Genomic DNA, 24,112 nt, shown 5'->3' with positions numbered 1-24,112 from the left:
GTGTGTGTGTGTGTGTGTGGTTGTGTGTGTGTGTGTGTGTGTGTGTGTGTGTGTGTATGCGTGGTTGTGTGTGTGTGTGTGTGTGTGTGTGTGTGTGTGTGTGTGTGTGTGTGTATGCGTGGTTGTGTGTGTGTGTGTGTGTGTGTGTGTGTGTGTGTGTGTGTGTGTGTGTGTGCTTGTGTGTGTGTGTGTGTGTGTGTGTGTGGTTGTGTGTGTGTGTGTGTGTGTGTGTGTGTGTGTGTGGTTGTGTGTGTATGCGTGGTTGTGTGTGTGTGTGTGTGTGTGTGTGTGGTTGTGTGTGTGTGTGTGTGTGTGTGTGCGTGGTTGTGTGTGTTTGTGTGTGTGTGTGTGTGTGGTTGTGTGTGTACCACAAAGCACACTCCTTGGCTACCCTTTACTCTTTCATTATAGCAAACTGAGACGATGTGTCTTGCCTCTTATATGTCTTAATTAGATTCCGTCAGTCTGTTGGCAGATTTGACACTCAGGTCTGCTGCCTGGCTGCTCCAAACTACAGGAAACTGCCATCTCCTTCATGCTACCAGCTTCCTTTGCATACAGTGGGAATGCTCCCTGTTAAATTCCAGGTTTTGGTGTTACACTTTAAACCCAACTGGAATAGCACCTTTAAAATGAAGTGAAGAATAAATAAATATGTGCTGTAGATACATACATGTGTGTCTGAGACAAGTGATTCATGAAAGCACTAATTATTGATTATATGTACCCATGTTGTTTGTATGTGCTGCAGCCCAGATCTGTCATGGAGAGACGTTCATGAATGCACCTGATTGCAAGAACAGCAAAGGTTCCAGATCCCAACCAACCAGGCTGGATCACCAATGGAGCTGAATACCATGTCCACGACAGGCAGGCCACACCTAATCCCTAGCCTCTAACTCTCACACTCTAAACCCTTATTCCTCATTCCTTCTCCACAACCCCTTAACCCAACCTGTCATTTCTTACCCCAAATCCTGACCCCAGCAAATCAGCTTAGTACATGGCCTGGGCTGAATAGCACATCCATGACAAGTAGGTTATAAATCTAATCCTAACTCTAATCCTAGCTATTATTCTAATCCTCACACCTTATGCTGCTCAGTACTGCTTTGCTACAGGGGTTCCACAGGACTCACACTAGACAGACCAGTGAGGGTTGGCGATGACTGCAGTGCAGGAGCACAGCTTCTACACTATGTACTAACCAGGACAGCTGAACACGTAACACACTGTCCGTGTGATGAACACCTGTGCGCTTAAAAACAGAACGTCTGAGACAAGAGCTTTACCTCTGAAAGGTTTGCTACATGACTGGCTCCATCAGAAAGCGGGAGAGTGTATGTATAGTGTTTGTTCATAGCAGTTCATGACCTAAGTGTGTGTGTGTGTGTGTGTGTGTGTGTGTGTGTGTGGTTGTGTGTGTGTGTGTGTGTGTGTGCGTGGTTGTGTGTGTGTTTGTGTGTGTGTGTGTGTGCGTGGTTGTGTGTGGTTGTGTGTGTGTGTGTGTGCGTGGTTGTGTGTGGTTGTGTGTGTGTGTGTGTGTGTGTGTGTGTGTGTGTGGTTGTGTGTGGTTGTGTGTGTGTGTGTGTGTGTGTGCGTGGTTGTGTGTGTGTGTGTGTGTGGTTGTGTGTGTGTGTGTGTGTGCGTGGTTGTGTGTGTGTTTGTGTGTGTGTGTGTGGTTGTGTGTGGTTGTGTGTGTGTGTGTGTGCGTGGTTGTGTGTGTGTTTGTGTGTGTGTGTGTGTGTGTGTGTGCGTGGTTGTGTGTGTGTGTGTGTGCGTGGTTGTGTGTGTGTGTGTGTGTGTGATGAATATCTATTGGTCTATTTGTACAGATGTTGGTATGTGTATGCGGATTGAGAGAGTGAGAACACTGAGATATACTGTAGCCCCTTTATTGTGATTTATAACAGTGAGATACAGTTAGAGCGGCCAGAACACAGCGTGCCTGTGCTAGGTGAAGGCCACTTTATCACCCCTTCTTCAGGACCTCATATAAATACTTTTACAACACTTTTACAACATTCTACAATGCATTTACAGTGTCAAACAGAGAAGGTATGGGGGGAAAGTGTGGCTTCTGGCTACAGTAATCACACAACTATAATTTGCTATACGCACTTCTCTTTCTCTGTCTTTCTCCATCTCTCTCAGTCTCTGTCTGCGCACCTCCCTGTAATGGAAGCCTGTATAATCCAGGCATTGGGGGCTGTGGAGTAATGGCTTTATCAGATCAGAGTGATTCAGCTGCATGTTCTTGGGTGAAAGGGATCTGCTTTGGGTCTGTCAGCAGAGGGTCCGGTAATTCTCTCATCTCCTTGTACTTGCTTGTGTGGACAAGCTAATTATATGATATTGATGATGATATACAGTCATAGGACTTCAGCAGTGTGTGTGTGTGTGTGTGAGAGTCTTGTATGGGCATGCATGTGTGATCTAAAACTGAGTTTTTGCTATTCCAAATGTAGTTTCCAGTTAACACACACCCACATGTATACACAATACAGGGTGGGCTGGAGTTTCTCTGTGATGGAAAGAAGTGTCAGGTGTAGTGATGTTGCACTGGAGCAAGGAGGGTCTGTGCTTGGGATGTTGGGATGTATTCTGGGGAGTAGTCCAAGGGAGTATGTAGAGGAGTGGTTTGGGGAGAGTGCGTTGGGGTGTGGTCTGGGGAGAGTGTGTTGGGGTGTGGTCTGGGGAGAGTGCGTTGGGGTGTGGTCTGGGGAGAGTGTGTTGGGGTGTGGTCTGGGGAGAGCGTGTTGGGGTGTGGTTTGGGGAGAGTGTGTTGGGGTGTGGTTTGGGGAGAGTGCATTGGAGTGTGGTCTGGGGAGAATGTGTTGGGATGTGGTCTGGGGAGAGTGTGTTTGGGTGTGGTCTGGGGAGAGTGCGTTTGGGTGTGTTCTGGGGAGAGTGCGATGGGGTGTGGTTTGGGGAGAGTGCGTTGGGGTGTGGTCTGGGGAGAGTGCATTGGAGTGTGGTCTGGGGAGAATGTGTTGGGATGTGGTCTGGGGAGAGTGTGTTGGGGTGTGGTCTGGGGAGAGTGCGTTTGGGTGTGTTCTGGGGAGAGTGCGTTTGGGTGTGTTCTGGGGAGAGTGCGATGGGGTGTGGTTTGGGGAGAGTGTGTTGGGGTGTGGTCTGGGGAGAGTGTGTTGGGGTGTGTGGTCTGGGGAGAGTGCGTTTGGGTGTGTTCTGGGGAGAGTGCGTTTGGGTGTGTTCTGGGGAGAGTGCGTTTGGGTGTGTTCTGGGGAGAGTGCGATGGGGTGTGGTTTGGGGAGAGTGCGTTGGGGTGTGGTCTGGGGAGAGTGCATTGGAGTGTGGTCTGGGGAGAATGTGTTGGGATGTGGTCTGGGGAGAGTGTGTTGGGGTGTGGTCTGGGGAGAGTGCGTTTGGGTGTGTTCTGGGGAGAGTGCGTTTGGGTGTGTTCTGGGGAGAGTGCGATGGGGTGTGGTTTGGGGAGAGTGCGTTGGGGTGTGGTCTGGGGAGAGTGTGTTGGGGTGTGGTCTGGGGAGTATGTAGGCAAATGGTTTGGTGAGAGGTCTGGGAAGAGTCAAGGAAGGGCTCTGGGGAGGATGTGTGAGTGGCTTAGGGAGTGGTGGGGAGTGTGACTTAAATAGCCAGTAAAAGACTGAAGGACAGATGGTGCTGCTAAAAGGAGCAACACAGCGCCTGTAAGTCGTGACATTTCATCAAGACAAGAACGTATGTATATTTCAGCATTCCTTGTGTTTGTGATATGTGTGAGAGAGAAAGTGACCTCTGAGGTGTGTGTGTGTGTGTGTGTGTGTGTGTGTGTGTGTGTGCTTCGGGTGCACTGGTGCGTCATACTGAGCTCTCAGCTCCATCTCTGAGCGGCTATAAAGGCATCGACTGACACACACCACCTCAATCTGGAGCAGATTTACTGCCCAGGAAATACGGCAGTGCTTTTATTGGCTGAAATGCTTGTCACTCATAATTTATTGGCTGTTGCTAGGCTCACCGTGATGTCAGTGAAACCCCCAACACCCACCAGAGAATAAGATGGTAAGTGAGTGGGAGAGGGGAGAGAGAGAGAGACAGGGGAGAGGGGAGAGAGAGAGAGACAGGGGAGAGGGGAGAGAGAGAGACTGGGAGAGGGGAGAGAGAGAGACCGGGAGAGGGGAGAGAGAGAGAGACAGGGGAGAGGGGAGAGAGAGATGTGGGGAGAGGGAAGAGAGAGACACGGGGAGAGGGGAGAGAGAGATGTGGGGAGAGGGGAGAGAGAGAGAGACGGGGGAGAGGGAAGAGAGAGAGACCGGGAGAGGGGAGAGAGAGAGACGGGGAGAGGGGAGAGAGAGAGACGGGGAGAGAGAGAGAGACGGGGAGAGGGGAGAGAGAGACACGGGGAGAGGGGAGAGAGAGAGACAGGGGAGAGGGGAGAGAGAGACGGGAGAGGGGAGAGAGATGTGGGGAGAGGGGAGAGAGATGTGGGGAGAGGGGAGAGAGAGAGATGTGGGGAGAGGGGAGAGAGAGAGACGGGGAGAGAGAGAGACGGGAGAGGGGAGAGAGATGTGGGGAGAGGGGAGAGAGATGTGGGGAGAGGGGAGAGAGATGTGGGGAGAGGGGAGAGAGAGACGGGAGAGGGGAGAGAGATGTGGGGAGAGGGGAGAGAGATGTGGGGAGAGGGGAGAGAGATGTGGGGAGAGGGGAGAGAGAGAGGTTATCCATTTGTTTGATTCAGTAAAGGCTTTGGGGTTAACATAAGCATTTGTCATTGTCGTAGTCTTTCGTATCATGGCACACACACGTACATGGACACGCACACACACACACACACACACACACACACACACACACACACATGTACGCAGTGCTCTGTATTCGTCCCACATTCTCTTTCTCTTCTCTGAGATCCAGACTGATCCGACAGAGACAAATCCAGTGTGTTGAGGCATCAGTGCTTCTTACCTTCGGCACCTGGCCCAGAAACGAGCACAAACACGTTTAATTTAATTTAATCTCTTTGTAAAGAAAAGGTGAAACCGCTGTAATTACAGCCTCAGAAGGAGAGACAAATCAGAGGAAAAAAAGATCAAAGCCACTTGGCCCCTCCAAAAAAAAAAGACAAAGTGAATATCAACAAGGGTGTAGGATCAGTCAGGCAAAGGCAGAGATGCAATCCCATGGCATTAAAATGAGAGAAGATTCTAGTGACTTTTTTGAAAAATGATGCGTTGTTTATGAGAAACTATTAGAATGTTTACATTTGGAGCATTTTGTTCCCAATCATAATAATTAATTGCCACCATTTGCAAATGAAACGTACATTACAATGTAATTAAGAAAGCAAATGAGTCCTGGCCTTCCTCATACAGAGAGAGACAGGGTTGAGGCAGAATGTAAATGTGCATGCGTGCATTTGCTTCAATATGCATGCTTTAAGTGAAACAGAAGTAACACATTGTGTGGCAGTGTTTGATGATAGTACATTTCACAATGATGCAACAATTAAAGGGGCTCTGTTCCATTTACATCACAGCAACAGTATTAATAACAGGATTCCAGTGCAAAAAAACACCGTCAAGCCCTTAATGGCTGTCATTTAGCACACAGCTGCAGGTCAGATTTCACTTTCATTCGGTGGCTTATTTTCTTTGGCTTGTTGCCTTTGTTTTCCATCATTATACAGTTTCCTTACAGGCCCCGATCACTGTTCACACATGAAAAACACCCCAAACACCACGAAAAATGTCTTCAAACTACAGATGTGCAGTGACCTCTGAGCTTGTCTCAGGGTGTCTACATGCTGGCCACGATTTGGCTCATAAAGTGTGATTTGGCTGTAACCTTCCCTCTTCGGAGGGAAAACAGATATAAAAGTATATAGCGTGTGTTTTAGTGCCGGCCCCTCACCTCTGCTGCAGTCACACTCCCTCACCTCCGCCGCACTCACCCGCACCACTGACGGATGCCTCGCGTCGTTCGCCTTTTAATTGCTCGTAAATTTTTGATCCGGTGAAACGGCTCCCCTTCTGCTGCAGGCGACACCCACGACAGAGCAGGGAAGGAACAATAGAGGAATAAAAGAGAGAGAGAGAGAGAGAGAGAGAGAGAGAGGGAGAGAGAGGGAGGGAGAGAGAGGGAGAGAGACAGAGAGGGAGAGAAGGAGAGAGAGAGAGGGAGAGAGAGAGAGAGGGGAGAGAGAGTGAGAGAGAGGGAGAGAGAAAGAGAGAGAGGGGAGAGAGAGCGAGAGAGAGGGAGAGAGAGAGAGAGAGAGAGAGAGAGGGAGGGAGAGAGAGGGAGAGAGAACGAGAGGGAGAGAGAGAGCGAGAGGGAGAGAGAGAGAGGGAGAGAGAGAGAGAGAGAGAGAGAGTGAGAGAGAGAGAGAGAGAGAGAGCGAGAGAGAGGGAGGGAGAGAGAGGGAGAGAGACAGAGAGACAGAGAGGGAGAGAAGGAGAGAGAGAGAGAGAGGGAGAGAGAGAGAGAGAGAGAGGGAGAGAGACAGAGAGAGAGAGAGAGAGAGAGAGCGAGAGAGAGTGAGGGGTAGAAGAGGGGACTCATTAGAAAGACACTTTTTTGCTCATCTCTTGGGAATAGTACAGTAGATTATATGTTAACAGATTTAGGCCCTTTCTCAATCTCACTACATTCTATGTTCAACCACCAAGTCTTCCATTCCATCACAGCCAAACCAGTGTGTTTGTTAAAAGGGCAACACACACAGTGAAGAAGGCTGTTTAGAATCAGGAGATCACACAAACGCTCAGAACAGCACAGAGGAGTTCCACAATGCAACTGGTTAATGAACAAATCCTGGCAGGAGGAAATATAAATGTCATTTCTGAAATTTAAAACATCTAAAACAAACAAAGCAAAAATAAAAATTAGAAGCAGATTAGAAACAGAAACTAAATATGCAAACAGAAAACAGAAAAACCCAAACCAAATTAGAAATGTACAATGAAAAAGAAGAAATCAGACACTATACAAATTTCAGCTGGCCAGTGTAAAATGATCTAATTAATTTCTGAGAGTAGGATACTTCCGTAAAATATGGAATCATTGATTTATAATCACCGTCTTTAAAACAAGGGATAGGTTTTACATATACAATGAATACATATACATATAACATATACAACAACTTACATAGGCATTTAGTAAAGTATAGATGCTTCCTTTCATTCTTGTTAACTTCATTTTCCTTTAATCCAAATTAGTTTTTCCTCACTGTTCTCTGCAAATCGGCAAAGATCATAGAACAACGTACAGCTCCTGGTCTCACTCTGCATAGTTCAGATATCTGCTTTGTGCTCTGTGAATACAGCCTGGTCATGGGGTCCCCTACAGAACGGGGCCTACAGCAGATCCTGGTCCTGGGGTCCCCTACGGAACGGGGCCTACAGCAGATCCTGGCCCTGGGGTCCCCTACTGAATTGGGCCTACCACAGATCCTAGTCCTTCTGTAAGAGAACTACCAGACCTGGATTCTGGCAGGACAAAATGAAAGTTTTAATATTTCTAAATGCATCCAGATCTCATGAAACAAAACTCAAATAGATGCTAATAACAAATTAAATGAATCATTCTTCTGATTATTTAGGGATCAAATCATTTAGGAATCAGAATGAACAAAATGAGAGAGAAAAGGGAGAAAGAGTCTTTCGGTGGTGTAAAATGGTTCTGATTAAAGTGTAGCTAAAAATATTCCTTCATAACAGTGAAATGTGGAATGTTCTTACGAATCAATGTTTTAGCAAAGATGAAAACGTTTATGAGTTTTATAAGCACATCTGTAGAGTCCAATTAAAGAAATGTCAATTAATTATAAAGATAATTCCAAAACTATGAATCCAAACATTCCAGTTTGGAACCACCTTAAAAAAGAGCAATCCCTACTCATGCTTTTACAAAGCTCTCCACTATCAAGAGCTGCCGTCATTCAGTCGGTCATGACCCATACACCCAAAACTCACCAACACACTCATACCTCACAGGCTAAGAACCAGAGCACAACAGCACAACTGATCCCAGAGAACCACATTACGGCACACCTGAAACAAACACAAATTAGTGGGAAACTCTAAATGGCGTAGAAACACCATTCACTATTCCTGTAAATGAGCACTGTGGCTATACTCTGACAACTTCTTAAATATTAAGGGATTGCTTAGTCTGTTGGGGTGATGCAAAAAGTCCTGAACACTGAACACTGGCACCACATTACATACAGACCAGTTTCCGTAAGTGTATATGCGTAAGCCTATGTAAGTATACTTATATATACGTATATATATGTAAGTACGCTTACATGCACACAAATTTACACACATGCACTGGAAGCCATTTTACTTCTATAAGGAAAACCTGTTTGACCATATTAACGAAAGCTTATTATTTTATCAGTTCCCATTTTTAGTTTTACAAACTACAACATTCATAAAACTGTGTTATTGTTTTATCTTATCCGAAACATTGTAACCCAAGCTTTGGTGATAGAACGTTTTGAATTGATATGAGAAAGAGAGAGAAAGAGAGAGAGAGAGAGAGAGAGTGAGAGAGTGAGAGAGAGAGTGAGAGACACAGAGAGGGAGCAACTATCAGTACAACTTTGACTCACTATTTATACCACATGGACCAATGAAATGTTGCAGAGAGTATTTTTTGCCATATCGATAAAGTAATACAATACAGGTATTCTATCCAGAAATAGTATACACACGTAACTGATGAGAAAGGCATGCTTTCAGTAAGGAAATATATAAAAGGCACGCTCCCTGCTGCATGTGTGGGACCGGCTCGGACCCCTCGGCTTGGGCTCTGGGTCTACGGAACAAGGACACTGAGCAGTGTCTCCGTGGCGTTTCCTCTCTGCAGCCCGCAATAGTCCTGTCCTTTTGCCCTCCATTCTCGACCCTGCTGTAGAGCAGTTGCAGCAGGAAGATGGAGATGGAGGCAAAAGTCGGATTGCAGCCAGGAGGCTTTGTGTTTAATTTATGGTTGTTAGAGCTGTCAGATCAGCGTAACCCAGGGCCTGGGACGTTAACTCCAGCAAAACCGCTGGAAACTAGAAGCTGGACCCAGAAAGCACCGCAGTTCCAAAAGTCAACTGAGAGTATCAACTGAGACTGCCAAAACAGATGCTGCTAAGTGACATCTAGAAGAGTGTGGTGTGGATCCCACAGACAATCAGCTTTTTATCGGATTGCTTTTCCTTTAGAAAGGATTGGCTTTTAATTCTAAAATAGTATTGCTAAAGCAGAATACTAAAAAAATAATTGATAACTCATAACCTCAGTCCCCAGATAAACACACATATGTGTGTTTGTATGTGTGTGTGGGTGTGCGCGCGTGCATCCAGGTGTGTGTGTATGCTATGGCTAGACTAATTAATTGGAGCTGGCTTGTTCCTTTCTGCTCTGTAACACACACTGATCTGGTTCAGCCCTGAATGACCTCAGATCAGATTATTCTGTTAAATGCAGCTAACTAAACCGATGCCGAACAATGCAAGTCCCCACAGACACACACGTTGACCAGGGCCAGTGATGAGAGAGCGATCAACCCAACTAATGTCACCCACAATTACTCATTCTGTTAAAAGGACATTAAAACATAATTGCTCAACGATTTACATCCCAGTTAATGCAGCTGAGAAAATTTATTATTTTCCATAAGTCTCCATTTTATCCAGGCAGAGGTAGAGAGAGAGACAGAGAGAAAAAGGAATAGAGCATAGAGAAAAGGAGAGTAGTAGCTGAAGGTAACTACTTAAATCTCACCCAAAGCACTGCTCCCTTCTACAGTAGTCTCGCGCGCACACACACACACACACACACAGTGAGCTAGAGGGGCATGTTTGCCTCCTACCTGTCTATCGTGAGGTTTGGGTTACCCTGCCTCATCAGAGTCCCTGCTGCTGCTTCTCAGAAAGAAAGGAATGCCCCCCACCCAGTGCACTTTCACAGCCAGTTGGAAATCCACCCTCCATACCACACTGGAACTCCACCCACCACACCCCTGTGACGCCACCTTCCCACATCCCTGGTACACCACCTTCGCACATCCCTGGGACTCCATCCACCAAGCCTTAAGGACTACACCCCCCACCAACTACATCACACTGGTCTGCATCATAAGCCTGTATCATAGCTCCCACATCCCACTGAAGGCAGATGCAGACATGGCCTCCAATGGAAGCATTATTTCTTCATAATGGAACATATAATCCCACAGGCATGGCAAGTTAACCTGCTGAACAGACATTGGAGGATAGAACTGTCAGTCAGCAGTTACTGTAAGTTGTGTAGCATCCTTAACTAATGGGATGGATGTATGACTTAGGGTAAGAGTAGCGTTGTCATCGCAGACTCCTCCCATCTGGACTGAGCTGAACCTAGGACTCCATGCACTCCATGGCAGCTGCCTTCAGTTGGTGCTAATAAAGATCAACTAGTGTAATGAAGTGCTGAGGGAGGGCCAGTACTGCCTGTGTGTGGGTCTAGCTCCTCCCCCTACTGTGTGTGGGTGTGGCTCGTCCCCCTAACATGTGTAGGTCTGACCGTTCCGCTCCCTATTAAAAGGGAGTGTGGGCCAGACACACACACAAATGCTTGAGTAGGTTTTTTGGTGAGCAGCTTTTTTGAATATGTGTGTGTTTAATCTCTCTGACTGCAGGTGGGGAACTCTTTAGTCTGTCAGCCCTTTCCATGCTGTCTACCACACACACACTCACACACAGATTCTTTCTCTGTCTCACTCTCTCACTCTTACCCTTCCTCACCCTTTTTCTCTCACCCTCTCCCTTTCCCTCTTTCCCGCCCAACCACGCAAGCTCACTCCCTCTGTCCCCCAAGGTCCGTGTTAGTGGAAAGCGATTGTGTGGAATGTGTAAGAATTAAGTGTCCCATCATTCAGGCTAGACATGCAATTAGAGGAGGAGCAGCTTCCAGTGGAAAGCACAAATTCCTGTCGCTATAACTCAACCCCCCCAACACACAAACACGAACACACTCTCCTCTGTATGAAGATATTGGACTCCCTTACACATATCCACTGACAAATACTCACACACACAGTGTTTGCTTCACAATACATCCAAAGGGTTGTAACTCCAAGTACAGACTACAGCCACAGTTTTTTTTACTCAGGCATATCAGATAGAGCAGATAGAGATTTATGGAGCAGGTAATATCCACCAATGCACTCACATCCACTTTGTACAATCACACTTCATTTTTTTTCAGTGATCTGCCCACTAAGTACAACACGGTGAATTGCAGACATGGAGAGATAATTGGTGCTCTCGTGCGGAATCTGGCGAGCGCGTTTCCCCGCCGAGAGAAAAGTGTACGTGTTTCAGCCTCACAAACTGTCTTTCTTAATGAAATGGTAATTACAAGCCCAGTGGAACAGCAGAGGAGACATCGAGGACAGCAGCAGAGGGGACAAGCAGTGGTGGAGAGAGAGAGAGAGAGAGAGGGAGAGAGGGGGAGAGAGAGAGAGAGAGAGAGGGAGAGAGAGAGAGAGAGAGAGAGGGAGCGAGGGGGAGAGAGAGAGAGAGAGAAAGAGAGAGAGAGGGAGAGTGAGAGAGGGGGAGAGAGAGAGGGCGAGTGAGAGAGAGAGAGAAAGGGAGAGTGAGAGAGAGAGAAGGAGAGTGAGAGAGAGAGAGAGAGAGAGAGAGGGAGAGAAAGAGAGAGAGAGAGAGAGAGGGAGGAACAGAGCATCGCAGAGATAGAGGGAGACAAAAAGACAGAAAGAAAAATAGACAGAGACAGACTGAGACACAAATAAACACAAAGAATGAGCTAGAAAACCAGACAGTTCCTGAATATCTCATCCTTTCCTCCCTTCTCCAGACCAGTAGGGGTTTGATTGCTTTGCTGGTCCAGTCATTCGTCACCATATTACCGGGATTTTAGAGCAAAGCCGTGTTTTGCTTCGGGGGGTGGGGGCTTGTTCTGACCGATTGGCCTTTAAGCGAAGGTGTCTTTGACCTTTTGGAGGTCAGAGGCCGGGCCTGCTTGCATGCCATCAGTCTCGCTGCACATCTGCACACACACTTGCGTTTGGCCCTGACTGCTCGGCGGAGGGTAGAGGGCACTGCGGACCTGTAGGGGCTTTAATTATGCCAGGACAAAGGCACAAAGGAGGAATGGCACCCCACACAAAGAGCTCTGCTGTGAGAGAGTGTGTCCGCATGGGTCTCTGCCAACACCCTAGCTCCCCAGTACTGACACACACACACACACACACACACACAGCTATTAAACACACTGAACCACAGCCAGCATCAAGGCTGACACTGAGCCAAGCTTTGTGTTTGTGTGAGAGATATGGGGGGGGGGGGGGGGGGGGGGGGTTATGTGGTTGTAAATTAGCCTTGGTGGCTAGTCTTTTAGGACATGACCAATGATTTAAGTGTAAATGTAGATTTAGCACAGTTGTCACCCTGAAACCTGGAACCTGGCTCTCTTGGATGGGCTTGCTGCCGCCTAATAAACCTGCCACATTTTCTAGAGCTGCCAGTCACTGTGTAAGACCACATTCAGCTGTGCAGCCATGTGTCTAAGACGTAACAAGTCCTGCCAGTCATAGTACTGATCCAATCAATGAGTCTTCCACAGAAGTGGGCGGGTGACCTGGAAAACAGGCTTGATGTTAAAACAGTGAATTGTGTTTACCAAAACAGATCAGTACAAATGAACCACCATCAATATCAACTAACTCCATAACAAGATTTGTGTGTTTATAAGGTGTGTGTGTAAATGTGTGTGACTGAGTGTATGTACATATGTGTGTGGGTTTAATGTGTGTGTGAGGAGGGGTTAAATATTCTTAGAAACGTTCTCCTCTCACACAAGGTAACATATTTTCTTGCAACAGTTTGTGTGTGTGTGTGTGTGTGTGTGTGTGTGCTCGTATGCAGTTATGTTTGTGCACATGTACGTGTGTGTCCTAGTGGGGTTGTAAACTGGCCCACAGCTTCTCTCCTGGTTATACTTGTGGGCAGATAAATTAATTAGAGAAATTCTTTTACCCCCCTCTCTCAGAACCAATTACTTTGAGCTTGTGGAGTGTGTGTGTGTGTGTGTGTGTGTGTGTGTGTGTGTGTGTGTGTGTACTATGGAGAACTGAGCTAATTAAAGATATGTTGTGGGACCACGTCTGGCTTTGGGCCCTGAGAGGCTCACTTTGCTGTTAATGATGAAAAACAAACAGAGAATGTACAGTGGCCATTAGGAGTTAAAGAACCGCCCGTATGAGGTGGGGGTACCCACTGTTAGAGAGTGCATGAGGGGAACTGGTTCTTGTATCTGAACTGGTTCTTATGAGATAGGGTGAAATTTAATTTTCATGAAGGGTCCCAGAGCCCCGCCCCCAAAGAGGGTTGTGGCCTGAATATCATTATAGAGCCGAATAGTAAATGTTCACTTTTTCAGTGCCCTTGAGTCTGGAAGTATAAATCCTACACATTACCTCCATAGACAGTTCTTAAACAGAGAGAATAAACCAAACCAACTAACTATGATATGAATCTTATAACAAAATCCCTTGGTTAGCACTACAAATTCCATTGCTCTATTGCATTTTAGCCTCATACATGTAGCTGGCTGTACAGTAGAAACCGGATGTCTCTGATAAACTATTTTCCAACATGATATTTATTCAACAGTAATTAGCTATTTAGCAGCTTCAGTAATGTAGCTAGCCGGGTTCTGAACTTGCACGCACACTGTAATGCGTAATGTTTGCTGTAGTGGTTTGTAACATGGGAATGATGTGATTTGTTCAGCACGTCTGTCCACACCTCTGGTTGATTGGGAGGCGATGAGGCTTGTGGGTAATGTAGTACTCCCCTGCATCAATACTCACACTCTCAGGTTGTCACACGCCCCCTGACCTCTGGAGCTCTGCCTTAAGATCCTAGACTCTGTTCTTTACTTTCTGCCTCTAAGACCCAGCCTAAAACCTTTTGGCATTCTCACGCTATCAGTTAATGCATCAGCTAATGATCTTACTGAAATAGAGTTTGTTTTTCATTTGTGTATCTTTCATTTTCATTTTGTTTTGTTTCTGTGTGTTTGTGCAGAAAAACCTTGGATGTGAGAATGGTGCTCTATAAGTGAAGTCATTTAAGGTGATGAAGTTGCACTCAGATCTATGGTGCACTATGATACACTGTACTCAATGCAAATGTATAGATAGATAGATAGATAGATAGATAGATAGATAGATAGATAGATAGATAGATAGATAGATAGATAGATAGATAGATAGATAGATAGATAGATAGATAGATAGATAGATAGATAGATAGATAGAGAGAGAGAGAGAGAGAGAGACTTTAAGGCATTTGAGTGTCCTAATGTATACTACACATGTGTACATGCATGCAGGAGAGTGTATGAAAGGAGAGTTAGTATGGGTTTTTGTGTATGTGTCTGTGTACTGGTGTATGTGGGGATTGTATGAGCTGGTTTGTCTTTGTGTTTGTGTGTGTTTATGTCTGCATTTGATTGACAAGCAAGCTGATAAAGTGGGCTGAATGTGTGGGTCTTGGTGACACACTGTCACGCCCAGAGGGACAGGGGAACTGGAGCGATGCACTTCCTGCGGGGGAGCAGGTTCCTCTCTGTGGGGGTTTTGAGCAGGCACACGCACAGGCAGGCCTGCATCCCCCGCCGGGGAGACAGGCCCCTCGTCTCAGCCTCCTCTAATGTATAATTCATGCTAAGTAGCAATTTGATGTTTTGCTAGGGGGAAGAGAAATCCGAGAAATTCATAAATAAAGGCGCCTTCTTTTGCTCATCTCTCATTAATTTATAGCTCTGTGCAATTAACCGCCACTGAGCTCTGGATACAGAGTTGCAGCTCCACTAAACAGATGCATTCTGAAAATGGCCTGATAAGGCACTGACCAGACCAAGACGCATGTACACGGGCGTGTCCGACAGCGTGTCCGATAGCTAAGAGTTCTCTTAGCAAATGGTGTTATATTTAAGACAGTTTGCAAGAGTTTGCTGCTTATTTTCAGCCTGTCCAGTCCTGTTGGTTATTACTGGCAAAAATGAATTAAACAAATCCCACCTCAATCACATTACGTGTGAAACGTTCACAAGATGATTTTAGGAGAAGGTCAGATTGCCCTGTGGCAGGTCACTGGGCCCCTGGCTTTTTACAGAGAGAGAGTCAGGCATCTTACATAAACAAAAAACATACACACACTCATACACTCACACCCACCCACACCCACCCACACCCACCCACAGATACGACCACAATGTCCCTGTGTGTGTCCTGTGCAGTAGGGTGGTTTGAGTGGCAGCTATTCTAATGGAGAGTCATTGGCAGCTCAGTCGGTTGATCTCAGAACAGGCGTAAAACACTCCAATACATCATCATCAGCACACACACACACACACACACACACAGTGCCACTTGCAGTCTGGCCTTCCACTCTCAGCAATATCATTTGCTTTGACATTTCAGTGGGATGTTTTTAGCACTTGTGTTTCCTGCGTGCTGTTTGAAAGCATGGGTGGTGACTCGTCGGCGCACCTCTTTCTGAAGCCTGCTGGAGACCATCACACTGTCTCTCTGTAACACTTCTTCTGCAAATAGCACATTAGCACACGCTCACACACGGCCCAGATTCTAGCCGGGGAGAAGATGAAGCATTGAGATAAATATGTTCGCTTATTGAAAGGCCAGCATTTAAGAATGAGATTAGCGAAGAATACAATATCAGAGGCTTCGAGGTCCCAGTGTGTGGATGTGTTTAATTAAGACCTCTTGTCTTAATTACTTAATAAGCCTAATTAGTTGTGCGTCTGACGTGGGGCTATAATTTGAAGTGGAGACTGCAGCGCAGAGATCATGTGGTGTCACTGGTGGTGTAGATCCCAACGCGTCTGTCGTTCAGGTCGTCTAGGGAAACGGAAGGATTGAAATGGGGTCAGGGGCTTTCTTTGTAATGATTGATTTATTTGGGAGTCTCTCGTGTGAACCAGGACTTTCTGTAGGCCATATATCACACTCCACCAGTCTGAGCTCATAGCAGACACTATCAAATGAAGGTTTGTTTATTTGTTTTTTTAAATGAAGTGGTTATAATAGCAGTGTTATAATAGCAGTCTGGTATGCTTTTTGTGGCCAGTCTGTATATGGAATCCTCTCGTCCCTCCAACACAGCCCATCTGTCCAACAATATACTTAGCCCAGGCATAACTCCCATATCTCTCATGTTCGGAGAACTTAGGCTGTAGGCTGTAGTGGTATCCATCACCTCTCTGGGTTCCTGTCATGTCAGGCAGTACCTCTTTCGTATGTTTGCCCGGTTATACTCACAGCGCACAGCACATACTGGTCATTCCCTTTATGAGGGAGTTCACACGGAAACCGTTTGACAAAATCCAGAATTGTAATTTTAAAGGCTTTTTTTTCATTTAACAGCACATTACACCAGTATTACATGGTCACAGTGGGTGTTGGTTTACAGACTTCTAGAGTCTGGCTTGAACCTCTGGCTCGTGCCAAACACAGAGTTGTTTCAGAACTGTGCTCTAATCACCTCTGAGCCAGAAATGTTCCTCCTCCAGAAAGCTTAAGATGCATGCACATGCTTCTAAGGATGTTCTGGACGTGTCTGGGTGCTGATCCTTTCAGAGCTACGGGTTCCCCCCACATCCACTTGTGTGCTCGTGTGTGTTACCTGCACCTGCAGACAGACATGCAGAATATGCCAGTGGTGCTTGTGGTGGATGAGGAATACTGGACTGAGCCTGTAACCAGGGTGATATGGAATGCCAGTGGACCAATCAGCTCGTGGCGTGTGGGCGCATTCCTGTCTGTGTAATGGCGGGCTGGAGGTGTCCCCAGCTTTCGGAGGCCTATGGTAGATGGGTCCAGCCGCTCCCTCTCGCCCATTCCTGGGAAAATGACCTAAAACACAGGCGGCTGCTTCGGGTGTCTCGAGTGCCACTATATACACACTTCTATCAGAGAATTAGTGGGACGTACCACCGCAGCCTGGTGGGGGTGGGGTGGGGCTGGAGATGAGTCTCATTTCTGTTGATCCGTTGATGTGCTGGTGGGGTTCGGACCCTGATTCCACTCGGCTGAGTCGCTGTCAGCAGAGGAGGAGGATCCCCACTGTTCCGATACGCTGACCGCTCGACGGCACAGGACAGGAATGACCCTCCCATGCAGCAACCCCCTCCGATAGCAGATGGTGTGTATAACACCACAGAATGTGCTCCAGGGGAGGTCAGGCAGGGACAGAAAGTGAAAGGGTCCCTAGACAGTTACAAAAAAGACCCGCTGAGAACGAGGGAGGGCGAGATGGAGGAGAGAAAGAGATGAAAAGAAAGGGAGGTTTTCAGCAGCCCGGTCAGTGACAGACTGAAAAGGAGAATGTGGGACTGCAGATGTGATATGTGGGGAGGCAGGGGTGGAGCTTTGTGCACTGCATGCTGGGTAATGCTGGGTAATGATTCAGACAGACCAGAAGTGGAGTTTCTTTTTCGTTCTGTCGTTCATACTTTCTTACCTGTGTTTTGAAGTATTTTTTACAATGTGACTGATATTATAAACAGTACTTGACACCAAGACTAGAAATTCTGTTTATTAAAGATAATCTTATTCCTAAACCAAGGGAAAGGCTTTCACCCGGTGTGTTGCAGGATGCGTTTAGTATTTAGTAGTGAACTCAGGTATATGTGGAGTTTCCTGAACAGGTGTGTGTTGTTTCCCCCGCGGTGGAGCTGGCTGTGGTGGGTCGATGAGTGCCCTTGGGAGCCCAGGATTTGGACTGGAACCAGGCTGAGGTTCTCTCAGCAGAGGCTGTGTATGTGTGTGTGAGCTGTGTGTGAGGATGTCACCTGCTGGAGGTTTGTCCTCATAAAATCACCCACTGCAGCTGAGTCTGCTCCTGAATGCTTGTGTACAGCAACTTCCTGCCCAAGCCCTAAGTGTGTGTGTTTGCGTGTATGTGTGTGTGTGTGTGTGTGTGTGTGTGTGTGTGTGTGTGTGTGTGTGTGTGTGTGTGCGTGTATGTGCGTGTGTGTGTGTGTGTGTGTGTGTGTGTGTGTGTGTGTGTGGGTGTGTGTGTGTGTGTGTGTGGGGGTGGGTTGGTGGGTGGTGGGGAAGTATGCAGCTAAGATGCAGGCACCAGGTCATTATCATTTTAGCTCTTTCACCCAGCACCTCACCTTTTTGTGTGTGTATGTATATAAATGTGTAAATACACACACACACGCACACACACACACACACACACACACATATATATATATATGAGTGTGTGTGAGAGTTTGTGAGAGTGTGCATGAGTGCGTGTTTGTGTGTGTGCGGGAATGCGTGAGTGCGTGAATGCGTGAGTGTGTGTGTGTGCATATGTGTGTGTGTGTGTGTGTGTGTGCATGTAAGAGAGACTGTTTAACTGGACTCATGACTCCATGTTGGCCTCCGTGCAGTTCCTAAGTTATGAGTGAATAATAGTGTCTGATTTGGCATGTTGCTTAAAATCAATTCTCGGTGCAATTACCCTGCACAAACCCCACCTCTTCCTGCCTGACAGAATAGAGAGTGATTGGGGCCGAGGACATCATCATCTCAGCAAATGACTTCTTGCCTCCTCATAGACCACTAAGGAGAGACAAGCAGAGTATCACTCAGAAGATCTTTCATCCCACACACATGCAAAACTACTCACACACACACACTCCTCTGGGGATATGGACAGAACTGCATACAAATTTACAGGTTGCCTTGCTATAGGAGTAATCGACTAAATACATGAACAGCAAAATAACACTGCCAGATTCTACAGTCAGAGTGCAACCGCAGTCTGATAAAGAACACAAATATACCCTTGAATTATCAATAATCAATCAATCAATCTTGCTCTGTCTCTCTCCCTGGTTTCTCTCTCTCTCTCTCTCTCTCTCTCTCTCTCTCTCTCTCTCTCTCTCTCTCTCTCTCTCTCTCTCTCTCTCCCTGATGTAGGTATGGCTTCGGGCTGCTGGACGCTGCTGTGATAGTGCAGAATGCTCGTCAGTTCCCGGCGGCAGCAGCTCAGCAGAAATGTGAGCAAAGCGTCACTCTTCTGCCAGTACAGTAAGTTACGGAAAACACACCTGAGTGGCGTGCGTTCGCAAGACAGGAGGGAGGAGGGTTTACCAGTGTGTGCGCTCCTGTTTAGGGTCCTTCCATTTGGAGGCGAGGTTAGTGTGAACATACACTCAGAGGCCTGTAGAGGGCAGCACAATGAGGTCAGCACTCTCGAGCATGTGCAGGTCAGTGAGAGTCTGCAGGAGTGTGTGTGTGCTATACATGTTGCAGGCTATATGGATACGCGGGTGTGAGATTTTGAAAGGTGTTTTGTAGCGGATGTGAGACCAGAGCTATCATCACACAGTTTTCACCCAGCGCAGGAGGCTGATTTTAGTACCGACTGGGGGATGAACTGATGTTTACTGATCACTGCCAAGTAGAGCTACAGCAGAGCCGCAGGTGGAGAAAAATATTACTTAAAATATATTGAAAATAGCTATAACAAAGGCAGCCACGCTACCCAGGACTTGAACTCAGGGCTGACAGGAGGCAAACATGAGCCCTGACCACTGGACCAAAGAGCCAACTGTGGCGTAGCAGCCGGAGCACACCTAACCCTCCTAAGAGACGGTCTCCATCACACCATCCTCCCCTTCAGGAAGTGATGTCCCCATCACAATGGCTGCACCTCCAGGGAGTGTCCCCCGTGCGTGACACTGTCCGCATGTCCCCCCACACGCAGCTGCCCTTTCCATCGGGGCCACGCCCAACGCCCCTCATCAGGGGTCCTCACAGCATGAGAGGATTCAGCAGCATGTGTAACAAAGGCTGGAGGCAGCCACCCTACTCCGGACTTGAACCCAGGGCTCGAACCACTGGAACGTGGCTTAGGAACTCTATTCAGTCAGTAATAATTATTACTTGCAAAGTTATATTTTGCAGTACCTTTCAGTGGCCTAAAATCAAAAAGTAACAGATGATATCAAAACTAATATTGTTTTGTTTTTTGAGTTTTTAATTTCTGTTCCTTATTCTCACTGTAAGAAGAGTTTCCTCAGTCAGACTTTTTTGCCTCTCTCAGTTTTGTTTGATGGCATTCAGTAGCTTTTGGTTCTTTTAACTGTGGAATCTATTTAACATTGAACTTTAACGCTGAACTTGTAAACCAAATATTGTGAGCACAAGCATACAGAGAGACTGATACAACTTTCCAGTAATTACTTGTGTGTGTGTGTGTGTGTGTGTGTGTGTGTGTGTGTGTGTGTGTGTGTGTGTGTGTGTGAGAGAGAGAGAGAGAGAGAGAGAGAGAGAGAGAGAGAGAGAGAGAGAGAGAGAGAGAGAGAGAGAGAGAGCACTGAATTTGCATTTGTGATAAGTGACTATCTGTGAGTGCAGATCTGTTCCAAACATGAGACCAATCCTGTTCCAGAGCAACAGTGCCCAGTAAGGGCTGGGGTCCTGTCAATCAACCCACACCTCCTACACTTACCACACACACGTACACACCTGACCACCTACAATCATGCATATGCATTTATACACCCCCCCCACACACACACAAACACACACAGACACACATAGAAGCTCACAGACATAAGTTATATACAGAAGTCACTGTAGGTACATGTAATGTAGGTACACTCTTACTTTTTTTAATATGAGCTCAACATTTTCTCAGACACACACACACACACACACACACACACACACACATACACATACACACACCCGCCCACCCAACCACACACACACACACACACACACACACACAGACAGACAGACACACACACACTCGATACTGTATCACTTTTGGCCAAACAACTTTTATCCAACAGGATCGCAGTGATTTTTGCCTCTTTTTGTAGCTTCTTTTAAAAATGTTTTAAAACCATTTTAATATTTAGAGTCTCACAGTTGTTTGAGCCTGTGTTTTTAAAGACGTTAATCACAAGTGTCTTAATACCTACTCTCTGTCTCTCTTTTTCACACACACACACACACACTCGCCCACTAGGTAACAGTGAGCATGAGTGCTGTGTGTCGTGGTGACATCAGTATAGAGCTCCTGTCTCCGGCGCAGACACGCTCTCTCCTGCTCGGGACACGCCGTGAAGACGCCTCGCCGGAAGGTTTCAGGAACTGGACCATGTTGAGCATGCAGAGCTGGAGGGAGAGTCCCCACGGCACCTGGACCCTCACTGTATGCCTGCTCACTGCCCCTACTGAACTTATTGCCCCTACTGAACTTACTGCCCCTACTGCCCCTGCAACTTACTTTCTCTACTGCCCCTACTACCCCACTACCCTTACTTCTCTATTATTCTCTCCTTATCTTGCTCTTTTTTCTCAAACCAGTTCAGTTCCAGTTCAAGGTGACTTTATTGCATGACTATACCAGGTACAATTTTGCTGTAGCATATCATTTGGAAATGAATATGACGATCGTCATAAGTAACAACATATTAAATAAAAGTAGTAAAAATTTCAAATAAAGAAGTGACAATAAATTATAATAAACAGGATAAAGATTATTATTCTACAGTGAGAGGTGTGGTTGGTGTAGTAGTGTAGAGTGCGTTACTATGTCTCAGGCAGTGACATTTTGCTGTACAAGCGGAGCTGTGCTTCCTTCTCCAAGGATCAATTGTAATTTTTTAGATTATATTCTTAATTTTTTTATTTTACTGTTACATTCTGGTGAATCTGTGTGAATTTTTCACAGTGAAGGAAAACATGTTGCTCTGTCTGGACCTCACTGCTCTTGCATTGACCACACTGTCTTCTCTCTCTCTCTCTCTCTCTCTCTCTCTCTCTCTCTGTCTCTCCCTCTCTTTAATGTTCTATCCATCTCTGTCCTGCTCTCTTTTACCCTTTTCTATCTGTTAAAGTGAAATAACAATTCACATTGTATGTGTGGTGGGGGGGGGGGGGGTGGGATGTGTGTGAGTGTGAGTGTGTGCGTGTGTGTATGTGTGTGTGTGTGCATGATAGATTTAGAGAGAAACTGAAATGGAACAAATGTAGGTTGGCTTTGGAGATGAAAGGGACACACAAAGGCTCAAAATCTCCTACAGATTTCCCCCCCCCTTTGTGGCCAATTACATAGTGAGGATATACAACACTGACAACATGTAATGCCACCCCCAAAATTCATAAACAGCAGGGCTCACACACACAGGGGCCATGGAGTAGCGCTCTCACACACAGGGGCCAATGAATAGGGCACATACAAACAGGGGCCAGGAAGTGGAGCTCTCACACACAAGAGCCAGGGAGTAGGGCTCTCACACAGAGGGGCCAGGAGCTGGCACTCACCCAGATGAGTATCGTGGCCTGAGATGCTGTAGCAGTCTCCCCAAAACATGGAAACACATCTCAGCCTGAGACATTGACATATTCACTGTGCACCACTGTAACATGTGGCCCTAAGTACTCAGGCCCAGTGGAAAACACGCACACATAAACACACACCTTTTTGCTTGTGCGCATTCCCGTTCTCACACACCTTGATATGAACACAAACATCCCCGCAAACACACAGTGGCCCAAGGTGGATTTCTAGAGGTGCATACATTAGCATATATTTCCATGGCTAATGAATTTAGGGAGATCAAGTGTGGGTATTTCTGTTTTTTATTCCACAAATGAGTGTAAGAGAGTGTATGTGTGTGTGTGTGTGTGTGTGTGTGTGTGTGTGTGTGTGTGTGTGTGTGCGCGTGCATGTGTGAGTGCATGTTGGGGGGCTGGCCTTCTGTACAACATCCGGTTCACTGCAAAAGAAGCCACGGCTGTATGGAGAAGTGGCCCTAACTTCTGCCATAGTGGGGTGTGCTGGGGTGCGTTTGGGTGTGGTGGAACGTAGTGGGGCATAGAGGGGCATAGTAGGGTGTAGTGGGGTGTAGGGGGTGTGCTAAGGTGTAGTGGGGTGTAGTGGGATGCGCTGGGGCATAATGGGGAGTTTTTTGGGGGTGTAGAGGAGCAGTAGTGTTGTGAATGATTGATGCAGGGAGGCTGGGCTGCAGCCAACGCTACAGTCCTGCACACAGTCCTCTCCTGCTGCTCTACATATGTACACACAGCAAGAGCTCTGCTGGCACAGACCCACCAGCTCTCTCGCTCTCTCTCTCTCCCTCTCTCTCTCTCTCTCTCTCTCTCTCTCTCTCTCTCTCTCTCTCTCTCTCTCTCTCTCTCTCTCTCTCGCTCATGCACTCTCTCTCTCTCTCTCTCTCGCTCATGCACTCTCTCTCTCTCTCTCTCTCTCTCGCTCATGCACTCTCTCTCTCTCTCTCTCTCTCTCTCGCTCATGCACTCTCTCTCTCTCTCCTTGCCCCATCGATGATTCTGTATATCTCACCTTTCTCTCTGCATGCTTTAATGTCTCTCAGTCCTTTTTCCATTTTCTCTCTCTTTCTCCTCAAATTTCTCACTCCTCTAATCTTCCTCACATAGACATTCTTCTCTCTCTCTCTCTCTCTCTCTCTCTCTTTCTGCCTTTCTCCCTCTCTCTCTCTCTGAATGCACATCTACCCCCTGTGCTTCTGTGCTTATTGCAAGGCTGGGTGTAATTTTCTTTGTCCTTCTGTGAATGTTGTGTGTCCTGGACTGTGTCTTGGTTTGCAGATTCACTACAAAAATTATAAATATTTCTACCTCCAAGTATAAAAATTATAAACTATAAAGTAAATTATAATAATGATCCCTTCCTTTAGTTAGATATATAGATAGATAGATAGATAGATAGATAGATAGATAGATAGATAGATAGATAGATAGATAGATAGATAGATAGATAGATAGATAGATAGATAGATAGATAGATAGATAGATAGAAAAGAAAACAGAAAAAAGAAAACAGAAATTGCTCCAGTAAAACCAGAATTTAATTTTGTGGATATGCAATGTTCAGGGAAGCTATTGACTCAGCTGGAAGTGAGGAGAGTGTGTGTGGAGAGAGGCCTCTTTCCTGGTGATGCTGGAAAATCTATCGATCCACCACTGGTGTCCAGCAGTTTATTTACCAACAACAAATCGATGGTGCCCTCAGCTGCGGGATATTATCAGATGCCTTAGAGTGCTGGAGCAGAAAGATCTAGAACCT

General features: G+C 46.5%; 1 protein-coding gene across 1 annotated transcript in view; it reads left to right on the top strand.

The window, feature by feature from the left end:
- LOC113591155 (PC3-like endoprotease variant B) overlaps nt 1-24,112 on the top strand; it is a 120,603-nt gene that overhangs the window by 73,230 nt on the left and 23,261 nt on the right. Inside the window, 5 exon segments of the mRNA XM_035528327.1 lie at nt 752-779; nt 782-870; nt 18,967-19,077; nt 19,163-19,256; nt 21,029-21,214. Of these exon segments, the coding sequence (XP_035384220.1) occupies nt 752-779; nt 782-870; nt 18,967-19,077; nt 19,163-19,256; nt 21,029-21,214 (508 nt within the window).

The sequence above is a fragment of the Electrophorus electricus genome, chromosome 7 (assembly GCF_013358815.1).
Source record: "Electrophorus electricus isolate fEleEle1 chromosome 7, fEleEle1.pri, whole genome shotgun sequence".
Taxonomy (NCBI): domain Eukaryota; kingdom Metazoa; phylum Chordata; class Actinopteri; order Gymnotiformes; family Gymnotidae; genus Electrophorus; species Electrophorus electricus.
Note: the sequence above shows the minus strand (reverse complement) of the source record. Positions and strands in the feature narration are given on the sequence as shown.